Genomic DNA, 23,914 nt, shown 5'->3' on the forward strand with positions numbered 1-23,914 from the left:
GCTAGAGCTAGGCTTTCCTTCCATGTGCTGCCTCATGGCTCAAGCCCTGTGCTCCTGTCAGATTGCACCTCCTTCGGTTCCTCCAGACTGCGCTCTAGTGTTGGGTACACAGTCCCCTCTCTGAACTTTCTTAGTCTGGCCCAGCTCTACTCATCCTTGAAGCCTCAGCTCAGAACTCAGTTCTTCTGGGAAGACTTTTTGCATTTTCCCCCACATTTTCCCCTGTATCTCCTCCTTGACAGCACTTGTCATCCAGTATTGTAACTGCTGTGCCTTTGCCTACACGTCCCACTGGAATCTGGGCTTCCTGAGGACAATCGCCATGTCTCTTTGGTTCAGTGTTACACCTGGTACCCAGCACAGGGCCTGAAATGAGAGTTATATATCAAAGATAAATACAGATGCTGGTTGAAACTGATGAAGTGGAGGCTACTGCCCAAGAGGAACTTGTAGGTCCAGTGAGAAGATAATTATCAAGGGCAGAAACATCAGGCAAATTCCCAGAGATGGTGAAAGAGATTGGTTAGAGGGCCAAGAGGAGGAGAAGACAGTAGCACCACCACGGGAAGAGACAGAGAGTTAAGAAAGAGGAGCCAGCATGAGGGAGATGAGGGTGTTGAAGCAACTAAACAAGGAGGCCGTTAGGCTGGCAGCTCTAACGCCTTGTAGCCTACATAAGCGAATCAAACCTAAGCCAGCGTCCTTAAAATTAGCCTCTCAGATTCAATTTCCTGTAATTTGGGAGAATTAAACAAGAATGAGCGATGTGAAAGCGCCTCTTCCAAGCGTAGGCTCACAGCTAGAGTTCAAATTTTCAGTTTCCCCTGTTTCCTCACTTTTGCCGCTACTCCCGTCTCCGACTTTTCCATCATCCTCCGTTTCTCTCCGTCATCTTTCCCAGCTCTGTTTTCTCCAGTCTCACCTGCTCCTCACTTTGGGTACCACCCACCGCTAGGGGGCGCAGCAGAACAAACGAAGATGACTGCCCCTCTAGCTCTCCCAGGCGAGCTCTCTATGGCGCCTGCCGGCTGAGCCGCGCGGAGGGGGCGGGGTTCCGGCACGTGCCCGGCGTGCCCAGCGCTGGCGCAGGCGTGGTGGGTGCGTCGCCGCCGCCTGGCTCGGTAGCTCGCGCCGTTCGCCTCCTGGGCGCCCGAGGCGGCTGCCCGGCGGTCCTGCGGCTTTCCGTCCTGCCGCTGCGGGCCGCGGGGCGCGGCCATGTCCCGAAAGCAGGCGGCGAAGAGCCGGCCGGGCAGCGGCAGCCGGAAAGCCGAGGCCGAGCGCAAGCGGGACGAGCGGGCGGCGCGCCGGGCCCTGGCCAAGGAACGGCGGAACCGGCCGGAGTCCTGCGGCGGCGGCGGCGGCTGCGAGGAGGAGTTCGTCAGCTTCGCCAACCAGCTGCAGGCCCTGGGGCTGAAGCTGCGGGAGGTGCCGGGGGACGGGTGAGGCGGGCCGGGAGCGCGGGAGGCGGCGCCGGGGGATGCGCCGGGCCAGGCGACCGTCGCCCGTTCGCGTCCACCCCTTCATTCCGGTGCCCGCTGCCGGGTCCGGCCGCGGGGCCCTCCCCTCGGGACGCGCGAGTAATCCCAGATCGCTCTAATCGTGGCAGAGGCCGCGAGGAAACTGTCCAGTGGTCCAGAGAGAGGAGACAACAAGAGCAGGTCTCCTTTAGATGGGTGCCCAGGGAGGAAGGTGACATTTAGCGGGGACCTGAAGGGATGGGATGGAGCCAGTCCCTCGGAGAGCGGGACAGCACGTAGACCAGTCCTGACGCCCATCGGACAGATAGACAGAGGTGGAGGCCCCCCTTGCTGTAGCGCTTTGCCTCCTTCCTGTTGGTTATCGCCCTCCTTTTACACTTGGGAAATTAGGGCTCTGAGGGCGTGTTTACTGAGCTGAAGGCAGCTTTCTCATTCTTACTTCCCTGGGCCTCAGTTTCTCCTCTGTAAGCAAAGGTGCTTACCCGAGTTTGCTTGGGGCTTAGACTGGAATCTAGGTTCAGCTCTTTTAGGGAATACGGGATAAAGAAATGGGGTGGGAGGGAGAGAATGGGGAAAGGGAAGGAAAACTGGCCTCAGGAAAGGTGATATGGATCCAGGAGCAGGCACGGAAGAAGGAGAAGGTAGGGGAGAGGGGAGGAGAACAGTTAGCATCCCCATTGCAGGGGTAGGTCAGAGGGAGTCTGGTTGCCGGGGTGTGTGACTCGCTAGGAGACAGTATTAATACCAGCCTGGCTCCTGCTGTTCCTCCCTTCAATTGAGGGCTCAGGGCAGAGGGAGGAAAAAGGAAGCTAAAGACCCTACAGAATTGCCTTAGCTATTAAGCATGGAAAAGAGGGAAAAAATTGTTTTCTGGATTTCACATTACATTGCAGCTTATTAATCAAGACTTTATGAACTGGCCCTAATTTACCTTTCCCGCCTTTCCTACGTAGATATGCTCAGTGCTTTAGGCACATTGGATTTAGAGCATGATTGTGTTTTATTCACCACCAGCTGGCACAGTGCCTGGTACATTGAAGGCATTGAGTGCATTTTTGTTGAATGAATGAATGATAAAAATATTACAGAGAGAGGCCAACTAGACCCTCAGCAGGGCCTCTCAGAGGGGCATTTGCTTAGTGGAGTCACTACAGTTAAAGGCGTGCATTTGCTGGGTCTTGCTTTTAGTTTAGTACCTTGACTTCATCAAATGTAGTTTATTAACTATTCAGGGCCTTACTGATCCTAATCAAACTCACGAGCACAAGAAACTGCTGTATAAATCAAAATACCAATTGAATGCTTTACAGTGGGATGGGGTGGGGCGTTTCCTTGCAAATGATTGGATTGCTTGTGTCTGCTCTACTGGGCATGGTATTCTCAGTGTCAGGGTGTCCGGGAAACTGAAGTACTCAACAGGAGGTTGCTTATGGGCAGGAATAGCAGCACAAGGAGTTGTAAAATCTTGAGGGAGCTTTCCTAAAGCTATGGGAAGCTTTAGGGGTACTACCTCTACTCTCCCTCCTCCCTCCAAAAGTGAGCATACTTCTTTGGTTAATTCAGCAAACATTGGTTGGTTGAGCAACGTGCTGGGAATACATTGATGACTGAGATACATAAGGAGTTTGTAGCCTAGTGAGAGGGAAACGTAGAACAGTGGGTCTCAAACATTTTGGTCTTAGGACCCCTTTACACTCTTAAAAATTACTGAGGACTCCAAAGAGCTTTGGTTTATGGAGGTTATAGCTATCGGTATTTACTATATTAGAAAGTAAAACAAAAATTTAAAACACAAGAATACACAGACACATTCCATTAGCTATCAGAGTGATAACCTCGTGTATCAGGTAGCCTCTGGAAGACTTCACTGTATACTTGTGAAAGAATGAGTGAGAAAGATAAATAACATCTTAGTTTTGAGCTCACGGATACCCCGAAAGGGTCTCAGAGACACTCCTCCCCCAAACTGGGCCACACTCAGAATGTGTTATATAAATAATTAAAATACAATTTGATATATTCTAAACAGTGACTGATGATAGTGGTGTTGTTAAGAAGGAAGTGGCTAACCCTCCATGAAGTGGTCAGGGAGGCCTTCTCATTCCTTCAGCAAGTACTTGTGGAAACCTGCACTGTGCTAGAGGCCTCTCAGAGGAGGTCTTACTCAGACTGGGTTGTGAAGGAGCAGTGGGCGTATGCCAAGAGGACATTCCAGGCTGAGGAGCAGTGTATGCAAAGGCACAAGAGCACATTGCTTTTGAGAGATCTCCAAGTTGTTTAGGAGGACAGGAGTATAGAGTACAAGGGTAGAAGTCAGGGGCGGTGAGGCTGCAGAGGCCAGAGGCCCCCTTGCCCAGAATGTTCATGTCTCTCACTTCTGAGGTCGCTCTTCTTTGGACAGTGTTAGATAAAATGATAATGGTAATTCCTCTTGTATGGGCTCCATGAAGCTAACCTCCTTCTGTTCACAAATTCTTCCCATGGGTATCATGAGATGCACTGTGGGTCAGCCCTCTTTAGTATTGTGGCACTTTGGGGTATGGTGATGACAGGCTTTATCACTGCAATGGATGGTGTTTCCTATGTATGTGATGGGTTGGCAGGTATCAACAGATTGTTTTATTAATATTTATTGAGTGCTCTTGGTGAAATGTAATAAAGTTACGGTAATATAAAAGAATTGTTGGCAGTCTGCACTCTTCTGTCTTTCCATTCTGGTCTGATTACAATATTGAGTAGCCTGAGAGAGCATCTTGCTGTATAGGCATATTCATTGTTGGCAGTATGGTACTTGTAGCATTCTGGAACCTCCGGGTGCTTGGGGAGAAATTAGCTGGTAATCTCTAATGTAGCCTTTCCATGAGTTGAGTCAGTTTAGCATAGATTAATCAGGGAGCTACTTACGGAGTTTTGTAATGCATCATGGGTCTCCTTCATGTTTGTCCTGTTTGGAGGGTGGACCCACATAAATTGGATTCAATTTCAAAACAAGAAAAATATTTTACCCTTTATGTTGTCCTTAAAAACACAATTGGCTGTAGCGTAAAAAGAACCCCTATTTGGATTAGGCAGTACAATATTAGCATCTCTCTGAACTATATTTAGTTGTATCTTGCCAAATGTAGCCCTAAGTTAGTTACTAATTAGTAGTGTTCTAAAATTAAATCATTAAAGAATCACTAATTTTAGCCATTTATCTCTAAAAACCAAGTTGTTTTATTTTTTAATTTTGTTTGTAGGATCTTGTGATGGAAGGGCGTTCACACATCATCTTATCTAATTATCCATTAGTTACCTGCATCTCCTGTACAGCAGCCCCATCTTTTGTGTCTACCTCACTGGCTTTCAACCCTAGGGGCACGATAGAGTCATCTGGGGAACTTTGAAAAAAAAATAGTGCCTAGGCTCTCTCCTAGATCAGTTACACCAGAATCTCAGGCAGTGGGCCTGGTTATTGACAATGGTTTAAAACGTTCACAGGTGATTCTAATGTGCAACCATAATTGCAAACCACTGATTTAGAGTCTAGATTCTAGACTCTGTTTCTCAAACTTAAGCATGTAACAGAATCACCTGCACGGACTAGATTGCTGGGCTCCAACCCCCTAGTGTCTGATTCAGTAGGTCTGGGGTGACCCCAGAATTTTCATTTTGAACAAATTCTCAGGTGGTGCTGATGTTGCTAGTCAGGGATTACGCTTGAGAATGAATGATCTAGATCAGTGCTGTCCAGTAGAAATAAAATGGGAGCCACATATGTAATTTAAAATTTTCCACTGGTGACATTAAAAAACTAAAGAAACAGGTGAAACTAATTTTAATATATATTTTAAGCCACTATATGTAAAATATCATTTCAATGTATAATCAATATAAAAAATTTTAATGAGATATTTTACATTTTTAAAAATACTGTTCAAAATCCAGTATTTTACACTTAGAACACACCTCAATTTGGATTAACCACGTTTCAAGTGCTCAGTAGTCACATGTGGCTAGTGGCTACTGTAACGTACAGCAGAGACGTTGACAATTCCTGAGGATTGCCAATAGATAGAAATTTACAAAATCCTGAGTCTATACGGTCTCTGTCTGTAGTGCTAAGATAAAATTTCCTTTCATTTGCCAAAATCTATGTCTCTGTAGCTCCCGTATTTTAGTTTTAGTTTCATTGTAGAAGTTTAACATGCCTTTCACCATGACAAGTAGTTGGAGGGAACTGTCATGTCCCCCTGAGTCGTCTTTAGGCTAAACGTCACTAGTTGTTTATGTTCTTCATATTTTATATTTTAAAACCACATCATCTCATCTGAACATGTCTCAAAGTGTAGCAACCAGAGTGGTACAAAGAATAGAACAAAGAATTTGACCTCAAAGACTAGAACAAAGCATGTCCGGCCTTCTTTTTCTGCACATGTACTACTGTTACTGCAGCCTCGGAGCCCTTTCATTTTGTTGATGTCTATATTATACTGTCGTCTCATACTACGTTATTGAGCACCGAAAACCCTTACATGCTGCTTATGTAACTGGTTGCTTTTGTGAACTCAAATGCAAGACCTTATGTATATCCCTGTAGCACAGTGGTTCTTAAGTGGGGGTGATTTGCTCCCCAGGGGACATTTGGCAATGCCTGGAGACATTTTGGTTGTCACAACTGGCAGGGAAGGAGGTAGTGGTGGAGCGACTGGCATCTTTTGGGAGAGGCCAAGGGTGCTCCGAAACATCCTCCAGTGCACAGGACAGCTCCCACAACAAAGAATTGTCCCCAACTGTCCATAATATGGGGATTGAGAAGCCCTGCTGTAGTGTAATGGGCGAGGGTGTGCACTCAGGCAACAGCCTGATCTCTTAGAGGTCCTTGGGGCAATGGTTGCTTTGCTCTCCCGAGTATCATGAGTGCTCTTGCTGGGCTCCTTAAGGGAACCCAGGTCGGCTGTTGTTGTTCACATTTCCTGTGTCACTACCTTGTAACTCTGTCAGAGAAGGAAGTGATTTGTCTATCTTGATTTTTCATTTTGACTCTTTTTGGTGAGCTCAAGGAAAGTTTGGTAGACATAGAAAAGTATAGTGTGCAGATGAATGTGGTTGAGCTCCTGCAGTGTACACAGTTTTATACGTACTTTTTTGGCTTATATGGGGAACATTTGCCCATGTTACTAAAAGTTCTTAGAAAGCACGTTATTTTCTGTAGAACACCGTGAGTTTTGATATACTAAGTGTAAAATAACTAAATATATAATTTTGTGCTAAATCACACCTCCTCTTAAGCTAGGTTAAAGAATAGACTAGTGGTGGCAGATGCTAAAGGTTTAAGAAAAGTTTGAAAGAAAAGCTTAAAATTGAGAATGCTTTATCTATTAGCTTACTTGTTTTTCCTGTGGTTGAAAAAAGACTGCCATTTTTAGATTTTAGCAACAGACATCTCAGTCTAGGGTCTAGAACTGCTATATTTCTATCCCTTCTAGAATCTTGCTGTGGATTGATGCAAAGCTTTTTGGTTTCTTGTTTATAGAAAATGTCATCTTTAAATTCTCCCTTGCCCCTGCAAAAAAAAAAAGTGTAAATCTTGATATGTTTGAAGAGATTCCTGGCTCTCTATAACTTTCTATTGAAGAGTCACACATCATCTTATCTATTTCTTTTCTGAGTTGAAAAACAAAAAACCTCTTTCTCCTGCATGTTTAGGTCTGAAGTCTTGCTGGCAGTGATGAGTTTATATTTTGGAATTAGAATATCATAGATTTTCATTTGGAAGAGCAAACAGTTTGCTGTGAAACTGGGCTACTGTTTGGCTTCAGAATTTCCCTGGTTTAAGGATACCAGATTGTGTTTGTCTTGTTTCAGTCTCTGTGTATCTGGGTTCTGTGTTGGTGATATAGTTTGGAATTTTAGAAGCTTTTGAGGAGTTTGAAGGTAAAGATAACTCTTAAAGTTTATTACCAGCATTTTAATTTTAGAAACAAAATAAAAAATGGTGTCTCATTTGGCAGGAATAACAATAGCATTGTGGCTCACCTGGGTGAGAAGTGAGGAACCAAGGAGGGGAAGCGTCATTGTGTAGTGCAACTCCGTGTTGTCCAAGTGCTCTCATTCTCGTGGCTTTCTCCACTATGTTCTTAGGACTCAAACTGGATGTTGAGTTCAGTTGTTTGTATTGGGAGCTTGACAAATTGCTGTCTTTTGGGTACTGTTTGTTAGATGAATGATTAGTTAGCTGGGCAGCTATAGTGAAACTTGTTTCAGAAAAGAGGCAGGAGATAGGATTTATCATTTTGGAAGGGGGTCTGGGAATCATAACTCTTAGGTGTGGAATGGCTTGTAAGGTCTGGACCCTGTCTTCATTTGGATAATGTATCACAGCTTCACTTGTTGAAGCAGCTGAGGCCCAGGGAAGTTTAATAACTTTCTGAGTCAGCCAGCTGGTAAGTGGGGCATAGACTCCTTGTTTATTGCTTCTCATGAAGGTAATGTGGTTGGACATCTGCCTAGTGCTCTCCCCTAAGTATGTGGGAAGAATCCTGGACTATAAAAGTGGAGACTTGATCTCTTCTCTCTGTGAAAGATTTCCTATGGATGGCCTAGCATGAAGCATCATTGTTGTATATGAACTAAGTTCATTTTTAAAAGGTCTTGACCAACATTTTTGTTTTGATAGCAATTGCCTCTTCAGAGCTCTTGGTGATCAATTGGAGGGACACTCACGAAATCATCTCAAGCACCGACAGGAGACAGTGGACTACATGATAAAGCAGCGGGAAGATTTTGAACCCTTTGTAGAAGATGACATTCCTTTTGAGAAACATGGTAGGTTCACCGTGGGACACTGGATCCTCCAGGAGTAGTGCATTGGGTAATGAAATCCATCAGCATCCCCCACCCTCCCAGCCAGGGGTTTGAATATATAAATTATGGCATTCATGTATTCAACAAATATTTGTTTGCCTGCTCTGTAATAGGCAGCATGCTAGGCAGTTGGGAATCAATAGGTTTAGATGTGTATGCCCTTAATAAAGATGATGATGTTAATTGACCTGAAAAGCTATTTGTGACTTCTTATTTAGTGGGGGGACAAGCAGGCTATAAAATAGTGTATATAGGTTGGTCCTGTTTTTAAAAGGTATGCACACAGAGAAACACTAGGAAAATTTTATAAAGATACTAACATTTTATGGTTGTTAATTCTTGGCGCCACTTACTTTTCAGAAACTACTCATTCTCTTTAAACTTCTTCTATAAAGGGGAGATAATAGCATCTATTTTTTTAAGATTTTTTTTAAGGTTTTTTAAGATTAAATTAAATACTACAGTTAAAATAAGTTCTTAATAAGTACTAGCCATCTGGAGATAGTGGGAATATGAGTATTTTACATTATCTTCTGCAGATTTTTCTGATTTTAAATGTTCATGTATTACTTTTATAATCAGACAAATCAATAAAGTCATTTTAATTTTTCATCAAAAACCCAAACGCAGCCTGTTTTCTTTGAGGCTAGTCAGTTAGTGATTTTAATTAGTTTCTTAATAGGCACAAATATAATAAGAAAATACATATGAGCTTTTAAATTTGAGTTTTGACAAATATTTACTGAGGTTCTAATGTCTTAGGTGCTGAGACATTTCTGTTTTACAATAACATTTTCATTATAGGGCTCACAGTCTTATCTGTCTCTTATCAGGAGAGACAGAATATTGCCTGTGTTTTAGAGAGACTCTGGAAACCATGTCAGGAGCGGAGGGGGAGAGAAACTGGGAAGGGAGATGAGTTAGAAGGCTCTCCACATTGGCGAGATGAAAGAATAAGATGGTCTCCACCAAGGCAGCTACTGGGGATAAAGAATAGGGTTCAGACCAAGACACAGTTTGGCAGTGTAATTGACAGGACTCATTGAAGGTGGGAAGGAGGAGAGAGGGAGGAGACAAAGGTGATTCTGAAGTTTCTGCTTGGGGAAAGGCTAGGTGGCTGTACAATCATGCATTGCTTAACGATGGGGATAGGCTCTGAGAAATATGTCGTTAGGCGATTTTGTTGTGTGAACACCATAGAGTATACTTACACTAACCTAGATGGTATAGCCTACTCCACACCTAGGCTATATGGTACTAATCTTAACGGGACCACCGTTGTATGAGTGGTCTGTCGTTGACTGAAACGTCGTTATGCGTGGCATGACTGTACTGTTAGCAAAAAAGAGGGCGGCGGGAGGAAGACATTTGGGAGGGAATCTATCAGTGATCCCAAAGCCTTTCTCATTCCTCACTATGAAAGAACTCATTTATTAGGCATCAGCAGCAAAAGAGACAGCAGCAAAACTCCCAATGAGTAGTTTAAACCAGTCACTGAGTTCTGATGGTCCCTCCTCCTGGATCACTTTTTGTCTGGTAGAGAGACACAGTTTACCAGATGGTCAGCAGTTTACAAATTAGATGTGGGTATATGGGCAAGTTTGATAGTTTAGTGCTATGTAAAATGAATTGTCATTGATCCAATTAAAATATCATTTTGGATGAAGTGAGTTTTTAGTTTGTGACTTGAAATTCCACTTTGAGCATTTTCAGTGATGGTCATGTGGTAGATTTGGGGGTATGGCAGGACAAGGAACTCAAACCTTTAGTTGCCAGGATGATAGTCACTTTAGATGTACAATGAGAAGGTGCTTTCTTGAAATGTCACTGTGCATGCCTGATGGTTGGTGCTACATAAGAAGTTGAGCATCAAAGAAGTGAGAAGTGGCTCTGACTGCCATAGCAGAAATGCAAAGAAACGTAGAAGTCTGCACATTCTGTTTGTGTGTCCATGGAACACTAAACTTATTACATTCATCTTTCTTATAGTTACGTGTTTTTAATGCCTGTCTACCTTGTTACACTGTGAGCTTCTTGAGAACAGGGCCTGTGGCTGTTCCCCAATGCAGCAATGCCTGGCACATGGTAGGCACTCATATTTGTTGAATGAATAAATGAATGGCTCACTTAACTCTTCAGTACTTGCTTACTCTTGCATCTGGCCGTATCTTTTAGGATTATTCTTTTCCTTTAGACTGTGGCTTCAGAGAATCAGCAACCTCTTTTCCCCAACTATACAAATATCCAGATGGGAAACCTGAATGTTCTTAATGCTTCCTCTCCCTCTTCATACCTCGTCATTCATTAAGTCTTGTCACTTCTACCTCAATATTTTTTCTCTCATTGCTACCACCTTGTAAAATCAGGCCTCTGTGGACATTTGCCTACATTTCTTGAATACTCTTTGGACTGGTCTCATTGCCTCTTGACCCCTTCAGTTTGTTTTCCATGTTGCAGCCAGAGTGGTGATCTAAATGCACGGCTAATATGTCTTTCCCCTGCTTAAAACCTGTAGGCAGCTCCCCATTGACCTCAGGATAAAGTCCAAACTCTTTAGCCCTTCATGATCTGTGATTTTCTTATCCCCTACCCTCATCTCTGGCTGTTTCCCACCACATTTTCTTGCTCCTGACCCTGCCATCTCAGCATTCTAAGTTCCTGCCATACTGATTAGTCCATAAGCTCAGCCTTCTCTCTCTCTCTTGCCTCTGCTTGGAACGGCATTTATTCCTCTCCTGTCTGTCTGTTCCTACTTGTCCTTTGGGAATCAGCTTAGTAGTCTCAGCTCAGAAGCTTATCTGATACACCTTACCTCCCCCTCCACACTACCAAACTGGCTTACGTTCCTGACGTGGAGTTAGCCAAACTGTAAGGTTTGAGGGCCCCAGTCTTCCGCAAGACTTCCCTCACTTCTCACATCAGCTGTAAATTTGAGGTGTCCCAAAACCACTCTCAGGTTCAATAATTTGCTAGAAGGACTCAGAGAACTCACTGAAGGCTGTTATATGCACAGTTATAGTTTATTATGAGGAAAGGATACAGATCAAAATTAGCCAAAGGGTAAAGTCTGGGAAGAGTTACACCATACACAAGGAAGCTTATCTGAACTTTGGTGTCCAAAATTTTTATTGGGGCTTCACTATGTAGATGTTATTAGTTGATTGCCTAAGTGGTTGAACTCAGTCTCTAGCTCCCCAAACCCCCAGGTCTTTCTGACAGCACAGGGCCAGAGCGGCCCACCAAGAGTCACCTCATTAGCGTAAACTGTCAGGTGTGGCTGAGGGGCCTACCGTGAATAACAGAGACACTCCTATCTCTTGGGAAATTCCAGGGGTTTAGAGGTTATCTCCCAGGAGCAAAGACAACGGCCAGACCTCTCTTTAGGCAAGGCCAAATTCTTTGCTCCACATTCCTTTCCTGCAGCACTTAGGCATCAGTAGTGTCTGTTTTCTTGTTTGCACCTCACTGGTTGTAAACTCCTTGAGGGCAAACTGTGACTGGCTATATAATGGAGTGGCCAAGAGCCAGATTCTTGGTGTCAGGCTGCCTTGGATGAAATCTCAGCTCTGCTGTGTGCTGGCTCTGTGACCTTGGGCACAGCTATAAGCTACTCTGTGCTTGCTTTACTTATCTATAATATGGTGTGCATGATAATACCTCTTTCAGGGTGTTTTTTTGAAGAGTAAAAGTGGTAATCTGAGACGTGATTAGAGCAGTGCTTGACACATAAACATTCATTAATGCAAACTATTATGATTACTGTGGTTATTGTTACATTTCCAGTGTCTTATAGAATTAGTCATATAGGAAGCATTCAGTAGATACTTATTGAAGGGGTAAATAAATGAATCCTTTCTTTGTTAATGATTGGTGCCCTTCTGAGAAGCAGTCTACGTACTGTTCAACCGGCTGAATTCCTAGACTCGGACAAAGCTAATGGACTTTTCAAATGTATACCTCATTTCTCATTATTTGGAACAAAATAAATACTAATTTTTGCATTTGCTTTTTGCGTTTGGGTTTTTCCGTTATACAGACTTCATTTTACTTTCTCTCCTACTTCCATGCAGTGGCCAGTTTGGCAAAGCCTGGTACATTTGCTGGCAATGATGCAATTGTCGCCTTTGCAAGAAATCATCAATTGAATGTGGTGATTCATCAACTTAATGCCCCTTTGTGGCAGGTAGGTCGCCTATTCAAGAATTTATCTTAAGCTCTTATTTGTAAATTAGCTTTGGGGATGTCTTAAGGTGTTGGGGCTTGACTTGTGATATTGAACTCAAGCATAGTAACTTGGACTAGGAGTCTAACCAAAGACGGGAGGCTTATGGTGGCTTGGAATTCAGCCCTGCACTGTGTACAAATGGAGTCTGAAAACCTTTAAAATGCCAGAAATATTATTCAATATTATGTCAGTTAATTGGGTAATTTGGGGGCAGAGAGCCTAATATGGAGATATTTTAGGTAATTCTGTAAAAATATCTGAGTGAGAATTTAAAGGATTAGTGCATACAAATTCCAGTTTGAAGTATGCCTGTTCCCATGGTGTGTGTATGTGTTTTTTAGGTGGAGGGAAACAAAGACAAAATTCACTATAATAACCGTCGCTAAAAAGTGTGTTCTGAGCGACACGATTTATTTCATGGCCTAGGATGTCAAGCTCTATTTCTCTGCTCTACTCACCTGTACCTATGGTTCCAGTGGTTTTTCTACATCAAATAAGATTATCCAACAAGTGTTCAGTTTGTGTGAGGATGGCGGAGCATATTGTTGAACCATTTAGTCCCCCCCCACCCCCCGTTTTAAGTAGCTATCCATTCAACTCTTTTCACCTTTTTTTTTTTTTTACCTTTGGGGATCCTAAATCAACCTAATCTCCCAAACAGTCCATCAAACAAAACATTCTGAAGTGTGGAAGGTCAAAGGTTGGGGTGAAAGCATGTACAGGCTTCAACTCCCTTACTCTTCCTCTTTGCACTCAGAACGCTTCTTGTCACTCTGTGGCTCTGCTCGAAGACCGAACATGTGATTTCTATCGTCCTCCTCCCTTCCCTCTCCACTACGCCCCCATTTCTAACTTTTTTTTTTTTTTTTTGTGAGCAAGATCAGCCCTGAGCTAACATCCATGCCAGTCCTCCTCTTTTTGCTGAGGAAGACTGGCCCTAGGCTAGCATCTGTGCTTATCTTCCTCCACTTTATATGGGACACCACCACAGCATGGCCTGACAAGCGGTGCCTCGGTGCCCAGCAACGGAGCGTGCGCACTTAACCGCTACGCCACGGGGCCGGCCCGTCTAAGTTTTTTTTAAATTAGAAAAGTAAAACATGTTAATTGTATAAAAATTTGAAAATTCAGAAAAGCCCACAAAGCAAATAAAAATCACCCAGAGTCACACTCTCCAGAGATCATTAGTGTTAACATCTCAGTGTGTATCCCCTGTCATTCACACATGCTCTTAGCTATAAAAACATTCATACATAACTGGGAAGAGACGTAGCACAATGTTTTTATAGACATTTTAAGCACATCTACACAGATATAGACACATCCATATGTATATATACCCACACATATCCCTGTATATTATTATTACTATAACGGCAACAATGGCCTTTTTTTCTCATTTTTTTCCTACGCCACCTGCATATATATTTCTTCATAAATTGCTTCTTCCTAGCCATTGCTTGTTAAAAATAAAGTTAAGTAGGGGCTGGCCCGGTGGCGCAAATGGTTAGGTGCGCACGTTCCGCTGCGGCGGCCCGGGGTTCGCCGGTTCGGATCCCGGGTGCGCACCGACGCACCGCTTGTTAAGCCATGCTGTGGCAGCGTCCCATATAAAGTAGAGGAAGATGGGCATGGATGTTAGCCCAGGGCCAGTCTTCCTCAGTAAAAAAGAGGAGGATTGGCATTGGATGTTAGCTCAGGGCTGGTTCTCCTCACAAAAAAAAAAAAAAAAAAAAAATAAAGTTAAGTTTATAGAGATATAATTTACATATTGTAAAATTCACCCTTCTCTCGTGTATAGTTCTGTGTTTTGACAAACGTAGTCATGTAACTACCACCACTTCCAACATCTAGAATCTTTCCACTGTTCCAGAAGGTCCCCTCGTGCCCCTTTGCGGCCATTAGTCCCGACATCCCCAGCTTCTTGTAACCACTAATCTGATTTGTCTCTTATAGTTTTGCCTTTCCAGAATGTTATATATGGAAGTATATAGCCTTTTGTGTCTGGCATAGTGTCCTTTTAACAAAATTACACTACAGCAAAATAAATTAGATTCTCCATGGGTTGGTGAGGAATTTTACCTTACGGGGATACAGTGAGCAGGAGGGGAACAGTATCTGCGTGTTGATCTTTGGGGCAGTTTTGTCAGATGCACTGACACCAGACAGCTATCATATTTTTAGTGAGGGTTTTTCTTTCTAAAGAAATTGTTGAACCAACAATAGTGGTTACCTCCTTCGTTGTCCCAATTTTTTGACATTAAATTTTTACTCTTTCCTAGAGTCATCAAAATCATTTGAATATACAGCATAATGACCCTATTCTTGAAGGAAAATACTTGATGCCAACTTAGTAATCATAGCCTGCCTTTTCCTCCACTGGAACTTGTTTTTAGTTTATTAATTATCTAGGTGGTTGTGGAAGGTAATTCTGCATAGTTAAATATTTTTTTTCAAATACTTTTCTGTACTGTTCTCTTTCATGGGTTGCTAAACATTGAAAGTATATGTTTTAAAAAAAATATATTTGCTGTATGATAGAACTGTCCACTGGATCTTCCCCGTTTCCCCAACCCCAGTGAAGCATTTTATGAAATTTGAGAATTGAAACTGCATTGCTCGCTACTGTTATGGGTAAGAGCTCTTGCGTTAATAATGAGTAGGCTTATACTCAGAACATGGAGATACTGAAACCTACATTTTTTCCTGATTACAAGTAGAACATATGCTTCTGTGAACAGTACAGACATGTGTAACATAGAAAGTGAAAGTCCTCTGTCATCTCCGTCTCCATGAACATCACAGTTAACTGTTTGGTGACAGTGCTTCCTGTCATTTTTTCCTATTCATAACGTGTGTATAGATTATTGTTATTTAAGTATTTAAGTACTTTAGGAGTTATGTCATTGAAAGATTCTAATCAACTACTTTCCTTTTCTAGTACTCTTCCTGGGAGATAAATGGTGATGCCATCTCTGTTTTGTGTGTCTCAAAACCAGACTCTCTGCACTTTGAGACCTAGATATTCTACCTGGAGAAAACTTACATGGCTCTGACTTCTAGACCTCTGTGGTTCCTGTTTGTTCCATGATTTTTGCTGTGTTCTTAGACCACAGATATTGTTTAAGTTAATAGTAGTATCTTACTACCTATGACTTTCAATAAAAACAGGAAGGAGGTGCTGATGTTTTGGAATTTTAACAAATAGATAGTTACTGGGCTTTGTAAGGGACAGAGTCAGAACTATGTTCGGGTTTTGTGGAGGTGGTGGTTTTTGGGGTATATCCAGGCTGGACCTTAGGGCTTCTGTATTGCATGGCTCTACAGAGCACCATTCCTGTTGGGTTGTGCTCCAGGGGTACCAGTCACACAGAACACCTTGTGAGTAGTGCCTCCAGCATTGTGTAAAGCAGTAGTGCTGCTTGACTATGTATAGTTTTGTTTTGAAATTGATATGTGGGAGATTTTGAGTTTGTTGTTAATGTTTCTCAGTAGGTGATTGATAGAAAATGCTGTTTTTGTTTTAACGACAGGGGTGGATTTACTGTGAAGCTCATAAAGCCCAAGTGTCAGGTCCCTCGTTTCTATGGCCTCCTTTCAAGGTCTTGGGAGGGGTTCTAGCAATTTTGTAGCTGTAATTTTGTGTTCCTTTTCTCAAAGAGGGCTCCCAAATTGTTTGAGCTTCAAGCCCAACAAATCTGCACCTGCGCCTGGGCCTTCTCTCTTGGAAGGAGCCAGTGCATTTGAGGGACTGAGAGGTACTAACGCCCCTGAAACTTAATAAGTTCATCGTAAATTTTCATTATGAAACTTCATTGTAAATCTGCCTCTGGTTTTTGAATATGTGTTTCCGTATGGATTTATTTCCATATAGTTACATATTAAGCGCGTCGAAGCATGCATACATGGGTGGGAGAAAGATAATTAAAAAATGGCCTAAGCAGTTTTTTTTTTAAGAGAAAATGCCTTTCCTTTATTTTGTTTTCCACAAATTAAGTCAGAGGCTAAGAACACCGGCCCCAGAGCCCAGGTGTGTGGCACCAAGACTCTTGTTGCAGCAGCTGCTTCTCAGATACCTTGTCTCCCAGCCCAGCCCCCTGGCACATCCCGTCATATTCTCGATTTGTGTCTATGTGGAGCCTGTTGACGGGGCTTCCTTGGGCATTTTTGTGCCAAAGTTGACACCATCCAAATCCTCGCTGGCATCTCCCCTTCTGTCGCCTGCAGATCCGTGGTACAGAGAAAGGCAACGGGCGGGAGTTGCACATCGCGTATCGGTACGGAGAGCACTATGACAGCGTGCGGAGGATCAACGACAACTCAGAAGCACCTGCGCATCTCCAGACTGATGTGAGTGAGGCCGCTGCTTTCTTATTCTCGCCCTGGAGGAGCCAGGTCAAGTGCGGTATGCCCTGGAGCTGAAAACTGTGATATTTTCATGGAAAGTTGCCTTTAACAATCTGTGGGCTTGATTGTTTAATTTTTTTTAGCTCAGGTGAGAGTGACAGGTAAAATTGGTTGTCATTCTTTTGCTTTCCCTAATAGCTGATAGCTATGATTACATGAATATAATTTATATAAAAATTTTTAATTACTTTTATGTTTTAAAATTAATCCCTGCTTTGTATCTAAAGTTTGGAAACTATAGAAAAAGTAAAGAAGGTGAAAAGTACACAAAATCAGCTACCTGGACACAATTCTGTTATTGTTTTGGTATTTATATAGCTTTGTTTCCTGCTTTTTTCAATTAACATTATTTCAAAAGCCTTCTCGCACGTTATTACATACTTTCTTTGTAATTTAAAAAAATAAAGTGAGAGTCACTCTCCCAACCTTGTTGCCTTTCCTGGATGTGACCGGTGTCGTCAGGATATCATAAAATCTCATAGAGATACTTTACAAGCAAATGTGTGCGTATGTGCATGTATTCCAGTTTTGCTGTTTTTACACTCTCCCTTCCCCCCCAATTGTAGCATCTTACACATACTGTTCTGCAGCATGCTTATCAAATTGAACGTATCTTGGAGTTGAGTTCATAGCAGTCCATAAGGAATTTCCTGCACCTCTTCAAATGGCTGCCTGGTGCTGTGTTGTATGGATGTATTAGACTGTGTTTGACTAGTCCCTTCGGGGGACTTGTTGGTGCTTTCGAACTTTTGCTTTTACAAACAACGTGTGGTGCTTTATCTTTATACCTCCTCACACGTGTGTGAGTATGTCTGTGGGATCACTTCCTAGAAGGGCCTTACTGCATTTATGAATTTTGAAGATGTTGCCGAGTTGCTCTGTATAGAGGTTTTACCAGTTTACACTCCCTCTCGAAATATGTGTCCCTTCTCGCACCTTTGCCAGCTCAGCATGCTGTCAGATTTTCTAATCTTTGTCAATGTTAGGGAAAAAATTGTTTGCTTAACATAGTTTTAATTTGTATTTCTCTTATTGGTGAGTTTATGTGTCTTTTCCCCTGTTTGAGACTTATTTGTATTTCCTTTTTTGTGGGCTGTATTCATTTTCTTTGCCTGTTTTTTTCCTATTAAGTTTTCTTAGTGATTTTTGGGAGACCATATATTAGGGAAATTAACCTCTGAGTCTGTGGTATGAGTTGCAAATATTTTTTCACAGTCTGTCATTTGAGTTTTTATTCTTTTTCCTATGGTCTTTGCTATGAAGGAATTTTAGATTTTTATGTGGTTAAATTTATCAAGCTTTCTTACATATCTTCTGGGTTTGGGGTCATAATTAGGAAGGTCTTTCTCACTCTGAGGTTAGAAAGAATTCTCCTTTAATTTATTTTAGTACTTTTATGGTTTCATTTTTTTAAAGAAAATGAAATCTTTTGTCTCTATTTGGAATTTATATTCATATAAAGGTGTGAGGGTATGCATCCAACTTGATGTTTTTTCTTGTGGTTATCTAGTTGTGCTCAAACCATTTATTAATTATACATCTTTTCTCTAATGATTTAAAATGCCACTTTTTTCATATACTAAATTTCTATATGTATTTGGGTCTGTTTCTAGACATTGGTTCTGCTCCACTGGTTTCTCTGTTCATGTGTTTATTGTTTTAATTAAGTAAGAATATATTTTAAAATCTGGTAGAATTTTTCACTCATCATTACTTTTCTTTTTTTATAATTTCCTGTATATTCTTGCTTTGTTTTATTTTATATATGAACGTTAGAATTAGTTTGTCTAGTTAAAAAGAAGTCCTGTTGATATTTGTTTTTATTGGGATCTCACTAAATTAATAGATTAACTTAAGGAACAACTGACATCTTTATGATGTTTAATCTTCTTAGCCAAAAACCCTTTTAAAGGTTTTTTATTTGTTTAATTGACTTTTTTGGTGATCTAGAGGAGCATTTTCTTCATATAGGTCTTGCCCATTTTTTGCCAAGTTTATTCTTAGATGTTTTGTGTTTTCTGTTCCTATTGTGAGGAAAGGATCTTTTCCCTTTATATTTCCAAGTTGATTATCATTTGTATATATGAGAGTTGTTAAGAAAATGTTAATTATGTATATCCAGCTATCCTACAGAATTATTTTTTTTTGGTGAGGAAGATTCACCCTGAGCTACCATCTGCTGGCAATCTTCCTCTTTTTTTGCTTGAGGAAGATTAGCCCTGAGCTAACAGCTGTGCCATTCTTCCTCATTTTGTATGTGGGATCCCTCCACAACATGGCTGATGAGTGGGAGTAGGTCCACCCCCGGGATCTGAACCCGCGAACCTGGGCTACTGAAGTGGAGCTCGAGGAACTTTAAGCACTCAGCCACGGGGCTGGCCCCCGGAATTCTTTTTGTTACTTGAGGTAAAATTCACATAACATTAAAATTAACCATTTTAAAGTATACGGTTCAGTGGCACTGAGTACAGCCACAAAGCTGCGCAGCCACTTCCTCTATCCAGTTCCAAAACATTTTCATCACCCCAAAAGGAAACCCTGTGCCCATTAAGCAGTCACTCCCCATTTCCTTTCTCCTCTAGCCGCCACCAATCTACTTTTTGTCTCTATGGATTTACCTGTTCTGGATTTCATATAAATGGAATCATACAATATGTGGCCTTTTGTGTCTGACTTTCTTTCTTTCTTTTTAATTTTATTTATTTTTCTTCCCCCAAAGCCCCAGTAGATAGTTGTATGTCATAGCTGCACATCCTTCTAGTTGCTGTATGTGGGACGCGGCCTCAGCATGGCCAGAGAAGCGGTGTGTCGGTGCGCGCCCGGGATCTGAACCCAGGCCGCCAGCAGCGGAGCGCGCGCACTTAACCGCTAAGCCACAGGGCCGGCCCACTTTCTTTCTTTTTAAAGTTTATTTATTTATTTATTTTTTTGTGAGGAAGATCAGCCCTGAGCTAACACCTGTGCCAATCCTCCTCTTTTTGCTGAGGAAGACCAGCTCTGAGCTAACATCTATTGCCAATCCTCCTCCTTTTTCCCCCAAAGCCCCAATAGATAGTTGTATGTCATAGTTGCACATCCTTCTAGTTGCTGTATGTGGGACGCGGCCTCAGCATGGCCGGAGAAGCGGTGCGTCAGTGCGCGCCCGGGATCCGAACCTGGGCCACCAGCAGTGGAGCGCGCTCACTTAACCGCTAAGCCACGGGGCCGGCCCTGTCTGACTTTCACTTAGCATGTTTTCAAGGTTCGTTTGTGTTTAGTACATATCAGTACTTTGTTCCCTCTTAAGGCTGAATAATATTCCATTGTAGGGATATACCACATTTCGTTTATCATTCATCTGTTGATGGGCGTTTGGGTTGTTTCCACTTTTTGGCTATTGTGAACAGTGCTGCTATGAATATTTGTGTGTAGTGTTTGTTTCAATACCTGTTTCAATCTTTTGGATATATACCTAGGAGTAGAATTGCTGGGTCTTATGGTAATTATTTGTTTAGCTTTTTGAGGAGCTGCTAGCCTGTTTTCCACAGTAGCTGCACCATTTTACATCACTACCAGCAATGTGTTGATGATTCCACTTTCTCCACATTCTCACCAATACTGGAATTTCTTTTCTTTCCTTTTAAAATTCTGGCCTTCCTACTAAGTATGAAGTGGTATCTCGTGGTTTTGATTTGCCTTTCCCTAATGACTAATGATGTTGAGCATCTTTTCATGTGTGCTTGGCCATTTGTATATCTTTGGAGAGATGTCTGTTAAGTCCTTTGCCTATGTTTTTAATTGGGATATTTGTGCTTTTGTTGTTGAGTTGTAGGAGTTCTTTATGTAGCCTGGATACTAGATCTTATAGATACATGAGTTGCCAGAATTATTTTTGTTTGTAGTAGTTTTTTGGTTGAGTCTTTTTTTTTTTTTTCGGTATAGAATTATATCATTTGCAAATAGTGATAATTTTTCTTCTTCTTTTTTGTTTTTTGCTGAGGAAGACTGGCCCTGAGCTAATATCCGTGCTCATCTTCCTCCAGTTGATGTGGGACACCACCACAGCATGGCCTGACAAGTGGTGCGTCTGTGTGTGCCTGGATCTGAGCCCAGGCTGCCAGCAGCGGAGCGCGTGCACTTAACTGCTGCACCCCACGGCTGGCCCCAATAACTTTTCTTCTTTCTTTTCAATTTTATACTTCTATTTTTTTGGCTAATTGTATTAACTGTTACCTCCAAAACATTGTTAAATAATAATGGTAGTAGTAAAAATCTTTACTGTGTTCCTTACTTTAATGGGAATGAAGCATCATTCTGTGGATTTACCATGGTTATTTAACCATACCCATGCTATGGAAGCTTTAGGTTGTTTCCAGTTATTCACCACTATTAGTAGCACTGTGATGAGCACTTTTACAGAAATCTTTTTTATACTTGACATTATTTCCTTTGGATAAATTTCAAAGACTCTTGATTCACATTGCCAAGTTGTTAGGGTATAATTTTATAATAGGTTGCTTTTTATTAACATTTTAAGGAATATACTACACATTGCTGGATTCCACTTAACTCTTTCTTTTTTTTTTTTTGTGAGGAAGATCAGCCCTGAGCTAACATCCATGCCAATCTTCCTCTTTTTGCTGAGGAAGACCGGCCTTGAGCGAACATCTATTGCCAATCCTCCTCCTTTTTTTCCCCTTTTTCTCCCCAAAGCCCCAGCAGATAGTTGTATGTCATAGTTGCACATCCCTCTAGTTGCTGTATGTGGGACGCGGCCTCAGCATGGCCAGACAAGCGGTGCGTCGGTGCGCGCCCAGGATCCGAACCTAGGCTTCCAGTAGCGGAGCGCGCGCACTTAACCACTAAGCCACGGGGCCGGCCTCTCCACTTACTCTTTTACATGCAAAAACCAGAAATGTCCTTGCCCATTTCCCATCTCCCTGCGTTAATAGGAAGCAGAGGGAGAAGGAGATTGAGCATCTGGAGGGGTGATTTTAGCTTTTCTGATTTAGGCTTGGGTTGTAAAGGCCTCATGGATACCCAGTGAACTGCTCTTTGTGGTTTTAGAATTTGGATTGACAGGTTCCCTTGAGTGTGGTGGTATGCACAGGAGGTTAGATGAGTCATGCTCACCTGTGACTGTCCATTGGGACAGGAACTTGACACTGAAGATTGCTGATGATCAAATGGGGCTGAGGGAACCACGTGGGAATTGTATGTATGTTTCTTCAAGACGAGTTGTCCTGCAAAAGCTCCTCGGGTGCTTGTATAGAGCATCTCTTCTGTCATTCAGCTCACAGCTCTGGAAGTCAGCTGAGATGGATGTGTGCTGTCGAATCAACAGTCATTGCCAAAATGTTGGTATCTAGAAACTGTAGGAGTTCTAATGCCATTCTTGCTGAACAGTTTATCCCATTTCTTGGGCCTTTCTTTTTAATACTTCTTTTGTGGCCTGGAATCTCAATGTCTGGATGAAATTTAGCCTAGTCATTGCTATTCCCTTAAGATTGTTCCTAGAGTCTTTTCCCCATATATTTGAATGTTTTTGAAATTAGGATGTCTTCCTATGTTGAAGATTCTGAACATAGTTTGCTAGAGTTCCATGATTATTACTCTTTATATTTCCGTTAGTTTCAGATGCTTCATCAAGATGAATCAAATAAAAGAGAAAAGATCAAGACAACGGGAGTGGATTTTGAAGACGACCTGCGAGATGAAGTAGAAGATGCTGTCCAGAAGGTTTGCAATGCGACTGGATGCTCAGTTAGTATTTCTGTCATGCGGTAATAATGATTTATAAACAAGCGTTGCTGTGCCTAGTTTACCTGCTAGTTTTGTAGCGCCACTCTGGCATGCCAATACCTGATGGACCAAAAAAGGTCCATGATGTTTGTAGTTTGGTTAGGTTATGTGATATGATTTAACGAGAGCTGTTTATTCATTTCTCTCCTGTTTGCTATACTTTACCCAGTACTGCTCAAAATCCTAAAGAAGTATGTGGATTTATTTTTTTCTGATCAATGCAGTTTTATAAAGTATTTATATTAAATGGTTATTTCCAGTAACCAACATTACTGAAAATTAAGACATTTTCTAAATGGAAAAGGTGTTTAAACCTTGCCTCAATTCTCACTATTACATCTTTTTATTTATCAAATTGTTGAAGTAGAGATAGGTAGAAAAATATATCCACAGTGTTGAAGTGTTCCTTTGCTTCTTCGATAGGATTTTAACTTGATAGTCCAGAACCTGGAAGCAGAAAATTATAATATTGAATCTGCAATAATTGCCATGCTTCAGATGAACCAGGGGAAAAGAAATAGTAAGTCTGTGATTGATATTGATAAGCTTTCAAAGTGATTATATTGGCAGTTTTCCAAATATTTATTTTTAATCAAGTCATGGGTAGTAATTATACTGTCATTTATTTATTCATTCAGCAGAATGAGAGTATCGTCTTGGGGAGTGGAGACAGATAAGTAAACAGATATAATAATACATAATGGCGTGGGGGGCAGGGTGCTAGGGGAGCACATGAAAAGGCCACCTAACCCAGTTTTGGAGGGGTGGAGAGTGTCAGGGAAGACTTTATCCTTTTAGAATTAAGATTCCTTTATAAAACCAAAATGATAACCAAAATAGAACGGAGAGAAAAATAGCTTATTTTTCTGTTGGAAATATTTAAATAACTAGCACCTATTAACCTGTGATCGTTCAGACTTTTTTGTTTTTACTTGAACTGAGTTTAATTTTATGGCTTGGAGGAAGGAAAAAAGATGTGACATCTTACTATTTTCTCAAGTCATTTATTTAAAATGATTTCAGTACTTATTGCCAGATATTATGTGCCAGATGCTGTTCCTGGCATGATAGTTTTCTATGTGATTGGGTATTTTATTATCCTTTTTATATATTTGCTGAGCCTTCTTAGAAAACTGTAAGTAACTTGGTCTTTGTGACTTTAAAATAGCACTGTCCA

The 23,914-nt window shown here is 41.7% G+C and overlaps 1 protein-coding gene across 1 annotated transcript in view; it reads left to right on the plus strand.

Annotated features, from left to right (window-relative positions):
• The first annotated feature begins 1,145 nt into the window (after positions 1-1,145).
• OTUD3 (OTU deubiquitinase 3) overlaps positions 1,146-23,914 on the plus strand; it is a 28,412-nt gene continuing 5,643 nt past the window's right edge. The window contains exons 1-6 of the mRNA XM_058553081.1: positions 1,146-1,439; positions 8,137-8,285; positions 12,395-12,507; positions 16,777-16,899; positions 22,567-22,698; positions 23,161-23,257. Coding sequence (XP_058409064.1) covers positions 1,216-1,439; positions 8,137-8,285; positions 12,395-12,507; positions 16,777-16,899; positions 22,567-22,698; positions 23,161-23,257 — 838 coding nt within the window. The 5' untranslated portion in view covers positions 1,146-1,215. The remainder of the gene's footprint in view (positions 1,440-8,136; positions 8,286-12,394; positions 12,508-16,776; positions 16,900-22,566; positions 22,699-23,160; positions 23,258-23,914) is intronic.

Source organism: Diceros bicornis, chromosome 13 (genome assembly GCF_020826845.1).
Source record: "Diceros bicornis minor isolate mBicDic1 chromosome 13, mDicBic1.mat.cur, whole genome shotgun sequence".
Lineage (NCBI taxonomy): Eukaryota > Metazoa > Chordata > Mammalia > Perissodactyla > Rhinocerotidae > Diceros > Diceros bicornis.